This window comes from Girardinichthys multiradiatus, chromosome 10 (assembly GCF_021462225.1).
Source record: "Girardinichthys multiradiatus isolate DD_20200921_A chromosome 10, DD_fGirMul_XY1, whole genome shotgun sequence".
Classification (NCBI taxonomy): domain Eukaryota; kingdom Metazoa; phylum Chordata; class Actinopteri; order Cyprinodontiformes; family Goodeidae; genus Girardinichthys; species Girardinichthys multiradiatus.
The window spans coordinates 1,891,053-1,910,439 of record NC_061803.1 but is presented as its reverse complement, the minus strand read 5'-3'; the positions used below and the strand labels follow the sequence as shown (position 1 = coordinate 1,910,439).

General features: G+C 40.9%; 3 protein-coding genes and 1 non-coding gene across 7 annotated transcripts in view; 2 read left to right on the top strand and 2 right to left on the bottom strand.

Annotated features, from left to right (window-relative positions):
* Nucleotides 1-9,639, bottom strand: part of kctd17 (potassium channel tetramerization domain containing 17) — a 44,081-nt gene extending 34,442 nt beyond the window's left edge. The window contains exons 1-9 of one of the 4 annotated variants that reach the window (XM_047378017.1): nucleotides 9,119-9,639; nucleotides 8,305-8,518; nucleotides 6,938-7,021; nucleotides 6,699-6,840; nucleotides 6,464-6,610; nucleotides 5,413-5,557; nucleotides 3,882-4,082; nucleotides 898-1,038; nucleotides 605-790 (exon numbers count right to left, since the gene is read on the bottom strand). In XM_047378017.1, coding sequence (XP_047233973.1) covers nucleotides 605-790; nucleotides 898-1,038; nucleotides 3,882-4,082; nucleotides 5,413-5,557; nucleotides 6,464-6,610; nucleotides 6,699-6,840; nucleotides 6,938-7,021; nucleotides 8,305-8,518; nucleotides 9,119-9,218 — 1,360 coding nt within the window. In that variant the 5' untranslated portion in view covers nucleotides 9,219-9,639. Of the gene's footprint in view, nucleotides 1-604; nucleotides 791-897; nucleotides 1,039-3,881; nucleotides 4,577-5,412; nucleotides 5,558-6,463; nucleotides 6,611-6,698; nucleotides 6,841-6,937; nucleotides 7,022-8,304; nucleotides 8,519-9,118 lie in introns of those variants that run through there. The other 3 variants (XM_047378018.1, XM_047378019.1, XM_047378026.1) reach the window with 3 other exon arrangements.
* trnar-ccu lies at nucleotides 9,392-9,464 on the bottom strand. Its single transcript has one exon. It is a non-coding gene; the product is annotated as a tRNA-Arg (tRNA).
* A 142-nt stretch (nucleotides 9,640-9,781) lies between the features above and the next one.
* cby1 (chibby homolog 1 (Drosophila)) lies at nucleotides 9,782-12,448 on the top strand. Its single transcript, XM_047378027.1, has 5 exons — nucleotides 9,782-9,919; nucleotides 10,112-10,207; nucleotides 11,491-11,596; nucleotides 11,694-11,806; nucleotides 12,020-12,448. The coding sequence occupies exons 1-5, from the start codon at nucleotides 9,914-9,916 to the stop codon at nucleotides 12,098-12,100; spliced, it is 402 nt and encodes a 133-aa protein (XP_047233983.1). The 5' UTR covers nucleotides 9,782-9,913; the 3' UTR covers nucleotides 12,101-12,448.
* Nucleotides 12,449-13,678: 1,230 nt separating this feature from the next.
* On the top strand, nucleotides 13,679-18,863 carry pdap1a (pdgfa associated protein 1a). Its single transcript, XM_047376891.1, has 6 exons — nucleotides 13,679-13,843; nucleotides 15,635-15,717; nucleotides 15,799-15,873; nucleotides 16,023-16,147; nucleotides 16,229-16,380; nucleotides 18,296-18,863. Exons 1-6 carry the CDS (start codon nucleotides 13,831-13,833, stop codon nucleotides 18,319-18,321), a joined length of 474 nt encoding a protein of 157 aa, XP_047232847.1. The 5' UTR covers nucleotides 13,679-13,830; the 3' UTR covers nucleotides 18,322-18,863.
* The last annotated feature ends 524 nt before the right edge of the window (nucleotides 18,864-19,387 follow it).

The following is a 19,387-nucleotide window of genomic DNA, read 5'->3' as shown; positions in this document are numbered from 1 at the left end:
CTCAGAGCTGCCTTAATTCTTCATGGCATAGGTCCAACAAGGTGTCATAAACATCCCTAAGAGATTCTGGTCCATATTGACATGATATCATCCCACAGTTGCTGCAGATTTATCAGCTGCACATCCAGGATGAAAACTTCCTGTCCTAGCACATGCCCAAGCTTTTCTGTTTGATTGAAATCTCATGACTGTGGAGGTCATCGGACTCTAGTGAACCTATTGTAATATTCAAGAAACCAGTTTGAGGCAACTGGAGCTTTGTGACATGGAGCATTATCCTTCTTGAAGGAGCTTTAGAAGATGGGTCCACTGGGGTCACAAAGGTTAGCAACAATACTCAGGTAGGCTGTGGGGTTTAAATGATTAAATGAATATATCCCTCCACCATGACACCACCACCATCAGCCGAACCATTCGTACAATCCATGTTATTTACCAGATTCTGACCCAACCATCTGAATGTTGCAACTGAAATCAACAATCATCAGAGTTGGAAAACATTTTCTAACCTGTTATTGTCCAGATTCCTCTTTCAGAAGTAGATCAGGTGTTCCTAATAAAGTGGCTGCTAGAATATCGATACATTTTTTGTTTTTGCACCTACTGTTGTATCTCATCATGTGCTTGATTGAGCCAAGGTCGGACACCTTGGCCTGATCCCTGCGGAGGATTTTAGCTCGGGGACAGAGGTCGTAGGAGAAGTCTTCTCCGTACCTCTTCCACATCACACCGTACCCGCTGAGGTTGTAGATCTCAGCGTGAAATGGTATGTTGTAGGATGGCCAGTAACCTGTCAAATGAAACCGTACTGCAGATGTGAGACGTCCACATAAACGACTGTGGACTGCACTGAAAACACCCACTGAAGTAGTTGAATATCGATGGATGGTTTCCTACCTCTTCGTAAAGCTTGAGTCTGATCGGAGTGGACCACTTTCCCCGGGATCTGCTCCACAACTGTCAGAGCTCCGCTCCTGATGCTGTGACGCAGGGAAACCTTGTTCAGATCCACCACCATGTACTGGCTGTTATATGTACCTAAACGCCAGATTGAAGTAACATAGAACTGTGAACCGGAAGGAAACAGACACCAGGTCTTTAACAATTTTTAACGAATACAAATCTGAAACGTGCGTATGCATTTGTGTTCAACCCCCTTTACTTTGTGTGAGGGACTGTGTAAATCAGCCAGAGGGACACTTGAGGTTTTCTTAAATAATTCTTAAGTTATTTACAAAAATGTGAAACAAAATGTAAAAATATCGGGTCCATAACAGAAGTCAACATAACCGACTTCAACTCAGGTGAAACGTGCGAAAGTTAAATAGTGACGGATCAGAACACGTTTGACACAAAAGGGAAAAAAAACAAACCAACCAAGACTTAAGTGACAGAATAGTCAGAATAGTACTAATTACTAACCTATAAAATATAAACACTATATGGTCAGGACCATCTGCCAAACATTGAAGAAAAATGAAACAAATAAAAACACAAAAATTCTCCCTCCCCTTACAATCAGACAGTGGTACGACCCACTTGAGTGGTTCTGCTATTTAAGAAGAACTGATGCAGCTGGGACACCTTTTCCTTTGACTGATGTGGCGCTCCACCAGCAACTCTAAGGTAACTGACAAAGTTAACTAAATGGGTGACCTCCAAATAGTCAACAAAAAGATAGGTTAATAAAATTATGATAAAGGTTTTGTTATTTCATGCAAATCTAAAATATCCAGTCTTTTCATTTTTAGGTGTCCTGTTTCTGCATTTTAGGCATACAGTCTAGAGCAACTGGTTGCCTACATGTGCCAGGGCAGATTTGCTCTACAGAAAGAATATCAAGAAGGAATCTTAACTGTACGATTTATTTTATTAAATCAAGACTGGCTCCAGCATCAAAGTAGGTAGGACACATGGATGTTATAGTAATCTGGGTTTGTATGACTTTTAACTATTTGGATTATTTGTGTTGAGTGGGTGTATGTGAGAAAGTTTGTCACCTGGAGTTGTTAGAGTGCTGAGAATGGTAAAAGGCCTGCAGCACAGCCAGAAGCAGCAAAGGACAGGTGGACTCAGCTTTGGAAGGCTGCAGCAGCCCCAGAAAGGTAGACACAAGGCATTACCCCAAGATAGCCATACACCCCGTACAGAGGTAGGTTGTCAATGAAGCACAGGTTCAGCAGTCCCCCGGGGCCAAAGAGGAACAAACAAAGACCCCCGCCATCCCAGCCACAGCGCCATCTTCCACTGCGCAGGCCAAGCCCGGGACTTGGTTCCCCAAGAGCTAAACATAGTGTGGTGAGGCGGGCACTGCTTGGTGTACCCCCCATGCCTGCAAGGTCCTGTGTCCCACACATCAAGACCCTACTGATGTGTGGTGCTGCATACGTTGGCAAGGAGGGGGTGAGTACTAAGGCACAGGTATGAGTCCTCCTGGGGGCCAGCTCTCCAACTTTCACCCTCTTGTCTTGCCCGTGCCCACAACAATGCAGTGCCCACCAAGGCCAGGAACACCCCAGAGATCCCAAAAGACGCAAGGGGCAAGTCCCCACGGGGAGGCCATGCTCACGAATGGGAGCAGTCTGGCAAAACCTGGACTGGCCAAGCAACTGAGCCCACTGCCAGCAGGCCAGGACCCAGAGACCCGCCAGGCCAGCCAGGACCCCATGCAATATGCAAGCCCTGGCAGATGCACCCAGCCAAATCCCCACTGTCCACCTGGACATAACCCAAATCCCGTGCCCCCACATCCCCAGCCCACCAAGCCCCAGCCACCATGGACTCTCTCCCACCCAGCAGACCAGGGACGCTGGGGATGCACTAACCCAACCCGGCGCACAGGGTGTCTGCCAAGTGGTGAGTGGGTAGTGAACACAAATCATGTCAAAGTTTTCAGATTTTTATTTGTAAAAGTGTTTAAAACTATTATCCATCACTTTTTGTTGGTCTGTAACATAAAATCGCAATAAAGCACATTGTTGTAACAAATTGTGTGAAAGTTCAAGGGGTTGTGAATACTTTTACAAGCTGCAATAAAGAGCTTCATAGGCCACAGTGAGCCCTTCATAGCTATCATCAGTAATGGTGTACGTTAATGAGAGTCAGCGGGGTACGTTTGGGGAAAACGTACTTTGAGGCACACATTTAAGGATGCATAAATACATTAGAGTACCATGATAGAATCAGTAGTGTAACTTATATTTCTAATTTCTAATACATGTCTGTTTCCAACAAACTTTAAGACGACTGACACAAGTCTTTCCAAAGACCTGAATTAACTCAATAATTCGAGGGAAATGTGTAGATGTAACCGTTCTTCTATAGAAGTAGCAACAATCTGATAAATATGACTCTAATATTTGAAAATGTGTTTATTTTCTGTTTCCACCAGAAAAAAAAAACCAATCAAACTAATGCAGCCATCTCTGGCTGTTTCTTGCATAAGACTTTCACACCAAAGCTAACAAGCACAGTCATGTCTCCACCTAAGGGATTAGGATGGAGTAGAAAGGAGGTTTTGCCTCCTGAGCAGCAAAACTGACAAAAAGGAATGAAAAAATGAAATTTAAAAACAAAGATAAAGTCTCAGATTTGAACTTTAAAAAGAAAACTGCGCCCAACTGTTTGGTAAACGGTAATTATGAAGACTGAAAGCTGCTGACTGACTCCGTCCTGCTTTGCTCCCATAACATGATCCAAAAGATTAAAGCAGCCTCCCAATTAACACACCTAGCTGCTGGGCAGCGAAAAAGATGATGTGTTCGAGTCTTCAAAGATGTACTCTCTACTTTTATCTGTTATTTCTGCAGAATGTGTCTTTAAAGATCCTATTTATCCATTTAGATCATTTAGTGTTAGTCTATTTTTGGTTCAGATCCCACCTGAGTTATATTTGGAGAAAACTTGCGCCCACTCCTCTCCCCTGTGCGCCAAACCGTTGGCCAGGCGGACTCTCTGCCAAGCCAGCAGGCAGTGAGGGTTGAGCCAAGAAAACAGGGAGGCATTAAAGACACTGATGGAGGTCTGAGTCATGACCAAGCCGCTCCCAAGCAGGTAGAAGTCATCCAGAGACATGAGGAAACCTGGAGGAGGGGGATGAAGAGATATGGGAGGAAGTTATGATCAAATGTTGGCGGCGAGAGAAGGAACGTTTTTATAGGAGACGTTTTACTGTAGGATGCTTACAAAACAGCAAGAGAGATAAATAAATCAATATACTACACTACCTTGTGCTCTCTGGATTTAAGGTTTCACACAAAGCAGCGATTTGTTTGACAAGGGCACCATGGGCAGTCACCCAGGGTGGCATGAGAAACAAGGGGTGCACAAGCACCAGATAGAAAAATATGTCACTGTAGCATCTTGATCAATTATTTATTGCTTTTTGGCATAAAGTGCAGTCAATAGGGAGTTATCTTTTTAATCTGAGTGTAACCATCTGGTGTCAAATATATAACCTCTACATGCGTCACGGGTTCAAAATCACGCTTGGGATCCATAATGGGCTCCGAACTGCGTTGGTGGAAAAGAGGTATGAGGGAAGAAGCCAGTACAAACACAGAGAACCCAACAGGATCTACAAACCAAAGAAACAAAAATTAAAACTAATCTAAGAGGATAAGATTTACAGAGAAAATAATACGAGAAATAAGTAAGAAACTTAAAGTAAAGGAATTAATCTCTATAGTATAACCCTGACAATAAAAATGAACAATGCAGAATAAAATTAATGGTATATGGCAAGACCTTACTGACAATAATAAGCCCAGAAATGTCAGGTAACAAACCCAAACCCAAACACCAGTGGATCATGAACATGCAGAATTCAGTGTTACAAAGAAACAAAAAGGCATTAATGTTATAATAAACAACCAATAGACAAATGCTGCTAAATAAACAAGACAAAGCATCAAACAGGATTCTGCAGGATTCCAGTGTAGTTTCATTGCTTCAGTTTAATAAAGTGAAGTGACAACCTTAGCCTGCTGGTCTCTATAAATAGCACCTTGAAACCACTTTGGTTCTGATAGAGTGGAGCCCATAAGAGGATTTTTTACACCCTGGACCGCTTGACAAATCTTTGGCCAAAAGAACTGACTCAGTCTCTGACTACACAATAAGGGAAAGCATTTAATTGTGTTTCTGTTTCTGTTGTGCTCCCACTGAGCAAACACTTACGCTTACACTTTACGAGTCACTTAGCTGTAGCTTGAGCACAGAGTGTTCATAAATATATAAATTAAGTCCCAAATGACTTTGTAATTTCCAGAAAGAAAAAACTTGTGGATTAGGAAAAAGCAAAGTTCACTGCGTTTTAGTTAATTGAAGCGGTGATTTACAGCTGTGCAGGTTGGCAAACATGGTGCAGCTAAAGACTACAATCACCACTATGTAATATGTGAGTGTACATACCAGGGTAGCTACTGAACGACATCTGTCCAGTGGCGACATGCGCGTCAGACACTCTGAAGTCCCAGTGCTTATAAATCCGCATGGTGGCAGCGTAGGTGTACCAACTAGAGTGGCCAAACAGCAGGTTTTCATAGCCTGGCAGCATCTTAGCAGAATAACAGAGAGGTAGAGTACAGCATTATGCAAGAACATCATCTCAAACTACACACAACTGTTGCTACGTGGAAAAATCCCTTTAAAATAAATGCGACTGAATCCAACGTTCAAGGAAATTCTAAGAAGAAATATGTGATATGAAACAGGAGTCCATTTCTGCCTTCTGAAATGGACAGGATTCCAAGTTTATCTCCTACACACAGTGAGGAGGATGGTGAGGGAGGTAAAACAAAAACCATCTCCAAAGCTCACCGTTAGAGGGTCACCAGGTCTCTATCTTAACCACGAGGAGCTATTTGCAAGCCAATATGTGGAGTCAGAAGTCCTACCATCAAAAACGAAAATAGTTTGTTAAACTCTACTGGGATTTTAACTGTAACCGTTTACTTTGGTTAGATGAAACTAAAATGGAGCTTTTCACCACCAAATACTCCAGGTGGGTTGGTTTGAAAGAAAGGATGAATCTGTGTATAGGCCCATGCTTGGTGTTAAGTATGGTGGAGGACCTGTAATACTATGGGCTTGTTTCTCATCCAAACGCCAGAGGAACTTTGTTAGAGCATATTGCATAGTGAAATATATAGCAATCTCTACAAGAAAGCAGTGATGGTTCCTTAGACACATCCACCTTCTTCCATGGCCAGCTCAGGGGTTTGCTAAAGAGGAGAGAGCATCCGAGGAGGCAGGACACTGGTTAAAGATCCCTCTGTCTGTACGTGCAAGCCTTGAGAAATGTTGTAGTATGTTTAAAAAGGAGGAAACTAAAGAGAAAAACACAACAACAACTATCACTGCATGACCCAGTGTTCTCACTTTCGTTTGGACGGGCCTTTTACTCATAAAAGCAATTAGGACTGTTTCTCTCACAGCTTAAGCCAAATGAGCTTGGCCTAACCTTTATAAGAGCTGTACAGAGGCCCATTCCGGGCCTCCTGAAAGAGGCCGTGCCTGCAGAGGAATTGGAGCAAGGTGTCAGAGCTGGGACGAGGTCCAGGAGGTCGCCAACACCATTCAGGAACTGGAGCGCAAAGAGCGGCAGAGGCTAGGAGGGAAGGAGAGAGCAAGTGACAACGATTAATGAACTCATATTGTGACAGCCCTTGAACTTCCCCTCCAACACTCACACACACCTCCCTATGTTTGCTTTTGGCCCACTCTGCAGCTCCAGCGTGCAGTCCATCCAGCTGGGCCAGGATCAGTCCCAGATGATTCCACAAGGGGTCGCTGTTTCGCCTCAAAGTTACCTGCTCCCTGGCCCAAGTGTCCTGTTTGCTGTGGATCATTCAGAGAACAGAATACTGGGCTAATTGTTTTTTCCAGTATGCATCAAAGTTCTGAATTACTGCAATTACTGATCATCTGAACATACCTCATAAAGTACTTTAAGGGGATTAAAACCTGGTCATCCTTTATGAGCTGAGGGTACATGTTGGTGTAATGACTAAACATCTGTCTGCAGCAGGGATAGAAGAACATTTGTCCATACAGAGCTGCCTTCTGCATAAAGCCAGTTTTATATAGCACTGCATGTTGCAAAAGAATTTGTCCCACATTTTGTCACATTATAAGCAAACTTTTTTGATAAAATCCAGAGGTACTGCCTTCAGACGTGACCTAATTAGTAGATAGAGTCCAATGCTTCTTCAAAGCACGTCATAATTCTGGGAATACTAAATACCAGAATAATGACAGAGAGAAATGTTTAGAGAGTATTTTATTACTTTCTTTAACATCAGAAGATTACTATGCCTGCAAAAAATCTGGAAAAGTCCAAATAATGATGTCATTGTTTTCTAAGCTTCTGAAAGTTCATTCACAACATCTGAGTGAAATGGAGGCCCATCTGTGGATCTATTTTAAGGCAACACCTCAAAACCTCGTATGCCTTTTGAGACATCATAGAAAAATCTAAAGATATCAGGAAGAGAACTGTGAACGTTCACCATTCGGGTTCATCCCCGGGTTCAATTTCACCTAAAAGGTGCAAAAAAAAAAAAAAAAAACAGATTACAGTTTGTAAATGTCCTGAGGGACAAAGACCTTAATTTTGTGTTCTTACAGAAGTAAATCTGAAGTGTTTGGACATAATGACCATCGTTACATTTCAAGGAAGTAAGGAGGAACTTGCAACCAGGAGAACAGCATGCCAGTGTGAAGTGCGGGGAGCACCATGGTGCTCTGTCTGTGTTTTGCTGCAGGAAGGACTGGTGCACCTCACAAAGCAGAAATTAAGGCTTGGACACAAATTGGTCTTCCAGGTGGACAGTGTCCCTCAGCATACCACCACATATGTTAAGTGGCTCAAGGACAATTCAGTCAATGCTTTGGAGCGGCCATCACAAAGTCCTGATCTCAGTCCCAGAGAAAATGTATGGCCAGAGCTAAGAAGATGTGTGTGAGCAAGGTTGCATACAAACCTGACCCAGTCACACTGGTTCTGTCAGGAGGAATGGGCCAAAATTCCAGCAAACTGATGTGAGACTACTGAGAAAAATATATGTAAACTTCTGAATTTAAATGAAGTAAAACAATATCTCTTATTATTATGTCATTTAGCCAGTAGAAATGGATTTGGTAATCCTAACTGAGCTAAAACAGAAAAGATGTAGTTTGATTTAACATTAGAAAAAGAGGTTGTGTATCTTTTTATGAAGTGCATGTTTAAACATCTGGTTTTAACTACATATCAGCAACATTTTCTATATTTCGTGTCCATTTCGCTGTAAGGAAGCTCACCCAGCTGTGAGGTAACCTTCCAGGTAACCAGCCAGGAAAAATGTATTTTTATCATCCTGTGCAGGTTCTCCAAAACCTGCTTTAATCTCCAAGACACCCCACCCAGAAAGCAGCAGAGTGTCATTGAAGTAACCGTAGGCAGCCCCGTCTGTGGCCATCACCCCCTCCTTCAGGATCACGCTCTTCTGGGCAGCATCCCAGTACACCGTGGCCTCTTTACCATTGTAGGAGAATGGACAGGGTTACAGGGTTGAGGTTAGATAACACATTACATAATATAATGTCATGACACCATTAGAAAATATTTGAAAAGAAAATATATATTGATTTATTTTTTAATTTAATCAATTGTTTATGTAATAATTCCAGCATTTTTATGTCTTGCTAAGCTGACTACTGTTAAATACTTTTTTAACCTGTTACAGGAATCCTCATGTATATTCATATATTACAATAAAATACTTTCATAGATTGTTTATTTCATAGATGGAATGACAAAAATATGCATACAATATAATTTATTTCATATATATTCATATAGTAAATAACAGCTGATGTAAAACAACAGCAAAATATCAATTAAAGTGATAATTGTTTTTATCTAAACACATTTGTTATGTTCATCTCAAATGTATATTTAAGTTAAGAAAATAATCTATTTCAATTAACTACCAACACTGTTAAATTAAACGGCTGATTACCAATTCAATCCCCAACTGCGTCTAACACGTGAGATATTTTCATGAGCAGCAAAGGCGATGCTATAATGAATCCAGTTATAGTCACACATGCATACATCAACTGCATTACTCACGGTAAGTTTGCACCTTGTTAGACGGTCTCCTGACTACATCCACCGATACAGCCATGGAGCACAGCAGGACGCATAGACGGATGCTCGGCTTCCCCATCATAGACTTTAAATGATTAAAGATAATCAGCTGTGGATGAACTTCAGCACGGAAACTGGTCTGAGAGCGACGGCGGCCAGTAATTCAAGATGATGGATGGCAGGTAAAAAACATTTAGAGAACTTTATCTTTTCAAACTTCAAAACAGAATTTACAGAGAAAGACAAAACGGAAGCCACCCCAGATGGGACTCGAACCCACAATCCCTGGCTTAGGAGGCCAGTGCCTTATCCATTAGGCCACTGGGGCCACATAACCGTAACGCACGCGTGACGCATTTTGTGCATCGACTTGGAGGCGACTTTCAGTCATTATGTTGTTTAAATATTGCTGCACGTTCAGTTGTCATAGATCTTAAATATTAAAAAGGAATCTAAGCAGTTGGATTAGTTAGTTACGTTAACAGCAGTTTCGCTGTATGTTTAATTGTCGGTACCATTGCCATTTAACGGGGGTCAATCGGATGTCAAAGTGTAATGATATTCCTCATGATTATCTCAAATAAAGCTCTGAATATATGATTTATAACAGAAACGGTCAAATCTACCTATGCTTGATATTTATATTAGTGCTAACGATATTACGCAGCTTCTCTCATTTTTTAAGGGACGGGAACTTCCGTGCTTGCGCAGTAGGATGCACGTCTGGCGTGAAGAAAACATAAACCATCACATTAGGGCGTTAAATAAAGATTTTGTATGGAGGTAAATATAATAATTATATATTTTAGCTTACGTGATATGCACAAAGCCCTTTTACAATTTAGATTTAATGTCTGGAATGAGTAATTTTCTGAGGACGGCCCGGTCGCTCAGCTAGGTGACGTTAGCAACGATAAACACAGACTAGCAACGAAGCCTCTAAGCTAGCTTCATCATCGCTGTGCTGTCTCCTAGGACCTTAAAAAATCACTGATGCCGCTGTTTGGAAATACATTCAGTCCGAAGAAGACTCCACCTCGCAAATCTGCATCTCTGTCCAGTCTTCATATGGTCGGTGCTTTCTTTAAATATTCACACCCTTTGAAGCTTTTTGTAACGTTATAACCACAGACCTCAGTGTATTTCATTGAGAATTTAGCGCACAGTCCCGATTTTAGTTTGCTTTAAATCCACGTAGAACACAGTAGGTTTGTGGAATAGTCAGATGAGACCAAAAGTGAACTTTTTTGGCCTACATGAAATGTAGCATGTGTAGCAGTAAATAACGCCCTAAACACAACCTTACCACCGTTAAACATGGCGGTGGCAGCTTTATGCTGTGGACTTTCATTTGTTGAAAGAAAGATATAAGAAGTCATGTTTGCAGTGTGCCACAAGCCATGTAGGAGGAGCAGCAACCATGTGGAAGAAGGTGCTCTGATCAGATGAGACCAAGATCTTTCGAGGGAATGTGTGAAGAAAAATGCAACACTGCTCATCCTGAACACACCATCCCCTTTGTGAAACATGGTGGTGGCAGTATCATGCTGCTGGGATACTTTTCTTCAACAGAGACAGTGAAGCTGGTCAGAGTTGATGGGAGGATGGATGGACCTAATCCAGGACAATCCTGGAAGAAGAGACTGAAGTGGAGGTTCACCTTCATCTTCATATCTTTATTTTAAGAGAAAACCTTCTTAAATACCTAGTTATTTTTTTTGTTTATCCTAGTGTGGTGTATGGTAGCCCAGCGTGAGCACGCTCAGTTTCATTGTACCTCCCTCTACAATGACAATTATATTCTGTTCTATTCTTCCAGCAGGACAACCACCATAAACATACAGGCAGAGATACAATGGGATGGTATAGATCAAAGCATATCCATGAGTTAGAATAGCCTAGTCAAAGTCCAGACCTAAATCAAAGGGAGAGTGTTAACTGACAGACTCCCCAAAAGACTTGTAACAAAGTATTGGCTTGGAGAGATTGGATGCAAGTATGCACAACTTTTTATTGGAATTTGTAAAATATTTAGAAACGCATACATCATTTTTCTACGACTTCACAGTTATGCAATTCTTTGTGTTGGTCTGTCACATAAAATCTTAATAAACTGCAGTGAAGTTTGTGGTTGTAACGTGACAAAATGTTGAAAAGTTAAAGATGTATGCATGTATTTGCAGTGCAGTGTTATAGTGTCATCTTTAGCACAATCAGTGCCAACAATGTAAAGTAATTAAAAGCTAATCTTGCTTTTTGTTTTAGTTTTTTATGTGAAAAGATCTCAAAACACAAAAAGTTGGTTATTTTACTTAAACATGTTCTGCAAATTTGACCTTTTTGTTTGTGTTTAGTTGGATCGTTCAACGAGAGAAATAGAGCTTGGTCTTGAATATGGACCTCCTGTCATGAACATAGGAGGCCAGAGCTGGAAATTTGAGGAAGGACAGTGGATAGCAGGTGATGATGACTTTTATTCGTCTGAAAGCAGATAATTCAACTGAATGTTAACTTTTCTGGCTGTGAATGGAGGATTATTATGTGTTTGTTTAACCAGAATCTGGAGGAAATACTTCTAGTAAGGAGGTGCAGCGACTTAAGAAAAGAAATTTGCAATTGGAGGAAGAAAATAACCTCCTAAAATCAAAGATTGAAGTTCTGATGGACATGGTGAGACCTAATTTTCTCTTCTTACTTTGACCTGATAATAAAGATACTTTATGAAGTTTCAGAACCTAAAGCTTTAAAATGTGTTTGTTGGGTGATATCCAAATAAAATGTTACTTATTCTACAGTAGTAATACGCTTGAATAACATGTATACTAATCATACTAATAAATTCACTAAGGCATTAAAATCTGTATTTTAATTTATTTTTTTAAGCTGACTGAAACTACAGTGGAGTACCATCTGATGGAGAAAGAAATCGAAGATATGAAAACTCAACATCGAAGAAAAAAATGATAATTAGTCTAGTTAGATTTCTCCTTTGCTACTTTGCCTCATTTTGTATTCATAGATAGTTTTAAGTTGTACATTTTTTTTAAGAAAGAATGGAAAAGTCAATAAAATTAAAATCACGAGCCATTTTTTTCCTCACAGGAATTTAACAGAGTATAACAGGATTCAGCTGCTTCCTGTCCCATTTGTTAAATCACTTGTTTTTATCTGAGATTATTTCAAAATGCAGCCCATCTTTTATCATCTTACATCTGAACTGTGTTTAAAAACAACTAAGATTCTCTTTATAATTCTTATGTTTACTGCGCTTGTTTTCTTTTTATAAAATCTGAATAAAAAGCTGGAAAATCATTTTAATATTTCATCATTATGCTGTTAGTTTTTTCTTGGCCTTGAGAACAGAGGACAATAAAAAATAATATCTCAGAGGTTTCCAAAAAATAACTTCCAACTTTGGAAGAATTCATTTTAAAAAGATTTCCTCATAATTTATTAGAAAGGTTCAGTACTACAAATACTGCAATAACCAGACACACATCTCTTTGTAAAATGTTCTAATAAGATTGTATTTCATCTGTGGTCTTTTCTGTGTTGGTATTTTGTACTATAATATTCATAGGGGTAATGAATTAATGTTCAAGGACAACAACCTGGAGCACGATGTTCTGGAGGTCAAAAGCAGATCATCAGTAAACATTCAGTAGAGAGTGGACAGCATTGAGCTCCTTGGTGTGCAGCTCTGTGATGACCTCACCTGGTCAAATGATCATTAAACGGGCCCAAGAGACACTTCTATCCGAGGAAACTAAAGGAAACTTCACTCCCTACTAGAATATTTACAATAATCTGCTGTGGTGGAAAGAGTGTCAAGGCCCAAAATCTCTGTGTGGTGCTGCAGCTACGAGATCATGTCAAGAGGGCCCTGCAGAGGATGGTGAGGGGATCTGAAAGGGTCACTGCAGTGTCACTGTCTTCTGTCCAGGATCTGTTTCATAACTGCTGCAGGATTCCTCACGTCCAGTCCATGAACCTTTTTGTTAGATTTTTGTGTGGATGAGTAATGTGCATATTCTGTTTTTGAACATAATGATTTCATGGCCCTTAACCCTCGACTGCAAACAGGTCAGACTTAACAGCTTTAGGCAAATGCCTCACACCCTCTTCGTTGGTTTTGATGTATTTCAGAGATGTGGTATGTGGTAAAATAAGCCTGTGTGAGTAGAACATCAAAACAGGCTCTAGCCCAGGGGCCCACTGTTAGCGGCCCTGGGTAAAACATAAAAACCAGAGGTTGATAAATTGTAAAGGTGATACATTATTGCACGTATTTTATATGTATATGAACAGTTTTGGCTTATCAATTTAATAATTTTTAATACAAATCTTTTACCCGATTCCAGATATTTGGCCACAGCTAAATTAATGTTTGTCTAATAATATAAGGTTACAGCTGACTGCGGTTTATAACATCAGCTTCCTATTAATACGGTGTTTCCTAATGTGATTGGATGATTCTTAGCTCAGTCTGCGGCTCTGTGCAGCGATTGGTTTAACGCTCAGCTGTGCGCATGCGCTTATAGCATCGAGTTGGCTGACAGCGCGAGAGACAAAGTAGTTTCCTCCTTAGCCTTTTATTCCAGCACATTAAATCACAACCTTTACCTACCGGCTTCTGTGTCACTCCGCGGATGTTTTGTGGACTTTTTCCTCCTCCGTATCTCTACCTGTGAACCATGCCGCGCGGGGGTGAGTATTTTAATCACAGTTCACCTGTTGTTGTTGCTTTAGGTTGAATGAAATCCGTTCAGCTCGCACATGTTTAGCTGTTAGCATGCTAAGTGGCTAACAGAGCTTCAGAAAAACAGTGCCCAGATATTATTCAAGATAGAAATAGGATTATAGTAGCGATAAAAATGTCCCAACATTTATGTGCCGACGAAGTCAACAGTTTTTATAGTATATTTTATAGTAATTTATTCGCATTAGCAAGTGTGCATTTGACACTGTTAGCCCACATGAATATATTCGGTTGGAGGCTCCTAGGGGACGAACGGTGGTATTACATGATAAATAGGAGAACCTGTCTTGATGTCGGTCAGCCTGAACATGTAAGATGGAAGGAGTTTGCTCCCTTTGTGAAGGTCCTTGCTGTGAGACATATCTGCTCCTGTTCCAAGCTCAGATCAAACCCAGAGAGAGTTTTATTTATTTATATAGAGCCAAAAATAGCACAATATAACTTGAGGACATTTTAGCATAAAATAATGCAATTACTTTAGTTTTTATTTCAGTTCAAATAGTAATTGTTAGTAAATTTGATCCATAACGGTCATTATTATTAGTGCACATGAAGAAGTGTCTGATTGAAGACACTGATGTTGGGTTACAGTTAACGATGAAGATGCTCAGGGTTCTCATTATGTTCTTCATTTTATGAAACATTATTCTTCACACTTGGCTCTAGAAGCTCCAGAACAGAGCCAGGCAGCCCACTTTGTGTTCAACTCACTGGAGCTGCTACCCCAGCAGAACATAGCAGATGAAGCTACACACAAGAGACGTGAAGGCGACCTGGACCATCTTGTGGCACCTCTGGAAGAGCAACCATCTGCTTTGACCAACTGGGGGTTAAAAGGGCAGGAAGGAAACTTATGCTCCTCTTGGATCATAACTTTAATGTTCTTTAAGCCTTAGAATGAGCTGAGATGTGTCCATGGTGAATACGTGGTTAGTTTTGAGCTGGCCACTGATCTACCTCTGGAGGAGCGACTGAGCTCTAGAGACTGGGTTGAGTGTGACTTAGTGATATGATACAAAACAAAGAGAGCAGGAGCCGCTCCGGTTGCAAACAGAGCCACGAGAGGATTGTCCAGAGTCCATCTATTCAGAGATACGTTGATCAGCCGACTGGTGCAGATGATCACATGTGGAGGATGGCACACAAAAAACTAGGTTCTATTTGCAAGACTTTGAATGGTCTGCATGAAATGGCAACACAGATCTAACCCAGATATTTTTCTGAGGATTAGTGGTTGTGTGTTTATCCTGGAACGACGGTCTGAAAGGGGCAGAAGATAGACATCAGTGCTGTTAGAAAATGGGATCTGCCAAGTTAAAAAAGAAACAAATGTATTTAGAGGCTTAGTTTAATTGTCCTTATAAGCAGACAGGATCTGCCTCCTTGTTTGAAATGAGGAGCTTGGCCCAAAGGTGAGGAAACTGCCTCGAATACGATAAGATCAGGATTTATATTTAAGAAGAATAATTTAAAATAATAATTTAGATTCATCAGGAAATAAATGAAGAGAATGAAAGAATGGAGAAATATCTGCATCACCTTAATGCTTTTAGTACATTTCTTGAACAATCAGTCAATTAATCAGACTGATGTTTATATGTTAATGAAATCTTTTGTTGTTCTTCTCTGAGCTCACGTTTACAGTGTTTTTATCTCCTGTCTGATTGTCCTGCCCTAATCCTAAGTACCTTCATACACAATAACACTCTAACATTTCTGCACACCTTGAAATGTTGCAGGAAAAAAGGGCCACAAGGGCCGAGGGAAGCAGTTCAGCAACCCGGAGGAGATTGATCGACAGATGAGACTCCAGAGAGAGATGGTGAGTGGCAAAACTACAACAGGAAGAGTCTTCTTTTAAACCACGTCTACTGCAGTGGGGTTATTATGTGTGGTTTAACAGGAAGAAAGTGGTGGTGCAGAGAAGGAGAGCTCCTCAGAGTCCGAGGAGGAGAGCAGCAGTGATGAAGAGTCTGAGGTGAGTGAAGCCACATGTATGTTACTGGGAAAGATCATTTCCTTGGAGCTCATCAGGAAAATCAGTTAAAGTCCCTTACATAAAGAGAGACGTTTTGTTCTAAAACCTTTGTTTGGCCTTTGATTGTAAAAGTTTGTTTTCACACCCAGTCTAAGAAGAGGAGTGGAGTGGAGGGTCTCATAGAAATTGAGAATCCAAACCGTGTTTCCCAGAAGAGCAAAAAGGTGACAGAAGTAGACGTGAGTGCTCCCAGAGAGCTGTCCCGCAGAGAGAGGTGGGTGTCGCACCTGAGAGGAATCTTCTTAGAAGGTGTTCTCCAGGATTACTGCTGAGTCTTCCTTCCTGTGCTCCTCAGGGAGGAGATAGAGAAGCAGAAATCAAAGGAACGTTACATGAAGCTCCATCTGGAGGGGAAGACGGAACAGGCCAGGGCAGACTTGGCCAGACTGGCCATCATCAAGAAACAGAGAGAAGAAGCTGCCAAGAAGAGAGAGGAACTCAGGAAAGGTAGGAATACACATCAGGGAAATTTACTTCTAAGTGAAAATTCCCTAATTTATCCTCTGAGGTCCATTTTGTGCTCCACATGTGTTCCTTAGACACAAAAAATGCTCTTTTAAGGTTTGTCATGAAAATATTGCATACACTACATTCCAGATGTATTTATCTGTCTACTTCTGCAAGTTCATGAACTTTTATGACATCCTATTCTCAATCTGTAAGGTCCAATTTGTTGATGGACTCACTGTTGCCACAGCAACTTTAACTATTCTGTAACCATCTTCCAAGGTTTAGGAGTGTGTTCATAGTTAGATGAGAACCAGAACCGCAGCCTCCACTAATTCATCCTAAAGGTGTTGAAGAAGGTTGAGGTCAGGACTCTGCAGGCCAATCAAGGTTCTCCACACCTGCAGCCATGGAGGAATTAACTGATCTGGTTCTGTGACCCGATACTTCTGGGTCGTACCACGTCGTCTTATGAATGGCTTTATTAGCTGCCGTCCTCAACTTACATGGCAAATATTCATATGCAGTCAGTTTTACTCTGAACTATGGGGCAGCAAGAAGGTCCTGGGTTGAAATCCCGACCTGGGTCTTTTTCATGTTCTTCTCATGGATTCCATCCAGCTTTCTCCCCCAGTCCAGAAATATGACTGTTGGGTTAATTGTTTACTCAATATTTGCCTTAGAAGTGTGTGTGTGTGTGTGTGTGTGTGTTCCTGTCTTGGCATCACAGTGAGACCATTTTCCCGATTTCACCATTAAATTGAGGACCATTTGTACCAAAGTGAGGACATTTTGCTGGTCCTCACGACCTATTTTTCTAACGGTTAGGTTTAGGACTAAGATGTGAATTGAGTTTAGGTTAAGGTTAGGGTTAGGCATGCACTGGTAATGGTTAGGTTTAGGGTTATTGTCGGGGTTAGGGCATAGAAAGGGTTGAAAATGACTGAAAATCAATGGAAGTCAACACATGGTCCTCACTAGATATAGCAAAACAAGAGTGTGTGTGTGTGTGTGCGCATGGTTGTTTGTCCCTATTTTTCAATCTGAGCCTGGACCGGTCCAAAAAAAGGCAGCAACACAACTAATTCTGATCAGTTTTTTTATTTTGACAAAAATTGTTAGTCATTAATTTTTTTTTGTCCATCCAATAAATGCAAACTTTAGATTTACAGTACATAAAAAAATATCTATTAACAATAAAATAAAACATGAAAGTTTGAATAGTCAGTCAGTCATTTTCTACCACTTATTCCATAGTGGGTTGTGGGGGAGCTGGTGTCTATCTCCAGCAGTCTATGGTCGGGAGGCGGGGTCACCCTGGACAGGTCGTCAGTCCATCACAGGGCAACACACAAACAACCATGCACGCTCATTCATACACCTAAGGACAATTTAGAGAGACCAATTAACCTAACAGGCATGTCTTTGGACTGTGGGAGGAAGCCAGAGTACCCGGTGAGAACCCACGCATGCACAGGGAGAACATGCAAACTCCATGAAGAAAGACCCCAGGCCAGGAATTGAACCCAGGACCTTCTTGCTGCAAGGCAACAGTGCTACCAACTGCACCACCATGCAGCCCTCAAATTTGAATAGATTTCATCAAAAAGGGAAACAAACAAATTAAATTGGAATAAAACATTTTTTGAATGAGGCAACAATGCAGAAATGTTCAGTTTCAAAGTCACATTAAAGACTTAAAGGGAAACAAATAAAATTCCCCCAAAATATGCAGCTGGTCAAGTTTTATGTAATTAAACATGAATTTGTGCTCAAATGAAATTCAATGAACACAAAAAATGTTGAGGCCCCATGCAGGTTAATGATGTAATCCTAATAAAATCCATATGATGGTCTCATCTGATTAAATACAGAACAACCTGAAGTCTTGACTCTCTTTTCTCTTTCTCTGAAGCTGAAGAAGCCCAAGCCAAGCGTTAGTACCTCACCTGGAAGCCTCAACACACTCTTCAGTCTCAGGGGAATGGAGGGAGCAGGACCTGATCAGGGTTCCTCCTAAACTCCTGCCTCTCGCTTCAGATCAGAGGGATGTGGAACTTCTCTGACAGCCTGGACGGTAAAACCAGGTGATCATAGCTGGATGAAGAGGAATGCAACATTGGGACAGCCTCTGTGGGTCTCCTCTGAATACTGTGCAGGTTCAAGGGAGACCTGAGCTGGTGTACTTGGTGTTTCACAGCCTCTTCATTATTTCTCACCAGGGTTTTTACGTCTAAAGCTGCTAAAAGTTTAATTCCTTTGGATTCACAAATATTTCCCAGTACATCTAATAAAAGTTTACAGGACATTTTAAAGTGAGGATTTTTATGCTCTTGTTTTGCAAGTCAAGATGATGATAGACAACAGAAAACTCTTACAGTAATAATAATCCAACCCTGCAGTTTGTTGTATTCTAGGTTTTAATGTCATGCTTTACATTTGATATGCTGCTTAGATTGTTTTGAATAAAACAAATAATCTGGTTGTGTTTCATTGCTTCAAACTGGTCTAACATTTGCTTGTTACAAGGCAACCACAAACTTCAGTGTATGTAAACTAGATTTTATGTGATAAAGCGACTCGTTAGCCTCATAGCAGAATTGCCTTGTCATTTTGAGATTAATGAACTGAAGATGGCACTTAATTGTGAAGTCGAAGAAAAGCAGTACAGAGAAAACATTACAAACTGAAATTAACGTCTTGTTCTCATTGAGATAACTCAAGCTCAGTCCGGTTGGATGGAGACCATCTGTAGACGGTCATTTTCAAGTTTTCTCACAGATTCTCAGTCTGGGCTTTGACTAGGTCATTCTAACCTATGAATCTGCAATCTCATAGTATCTCTGGCTGTATGTTCAGGCTGGTTGTCCTGCTGGAAGGTGAAGCTTCACCCCAGTCTCAGGGCTTCTGCTGCATCTAGCAGGTTTTCTTCCAGGGTTGCACAGAACACAGAGACATTTACTGGAGTATCTGGACCCATATAGAGTTGAGCAAAGAAAAAATTTAG

Bases quoted from the DNA above. Each gene is read 5' to 3' on its own strand.
- cby1 (XM_047378027.1), top strand. The intron at 11,597-11,693 runs GTGATGATGACT...TTGTTTAACCAG, and splicing joins GGAAGGACAGTGGATAGCAG to AATCTGGAGGAAATACTTCT. The intron at 11,807-12,019 runs GTGAGACCTAAT...TATTTTTTTAAG, and splicing joins TTGAAGTTCTGATGGACATG to CTGACTGAAACTACAGTGGA.
- pdap1a (XM_047376891.1), top strand. The intron at 15,718-15,798 runs GTGAGTGGCAAA...GTGGTTTAACAG, and splicing joins TGAGACTCCAGAGAGAGATG to GAAGAAAGTGGTGGTGCAGA. The intron at 15,874-16,022 runs GTGAGTGAAGCC...TTTCACACCCAG, and splicing joins GCAGTGATGAAGAGTCTGAG to TCTAAGAAGAGGAGTGGAGT.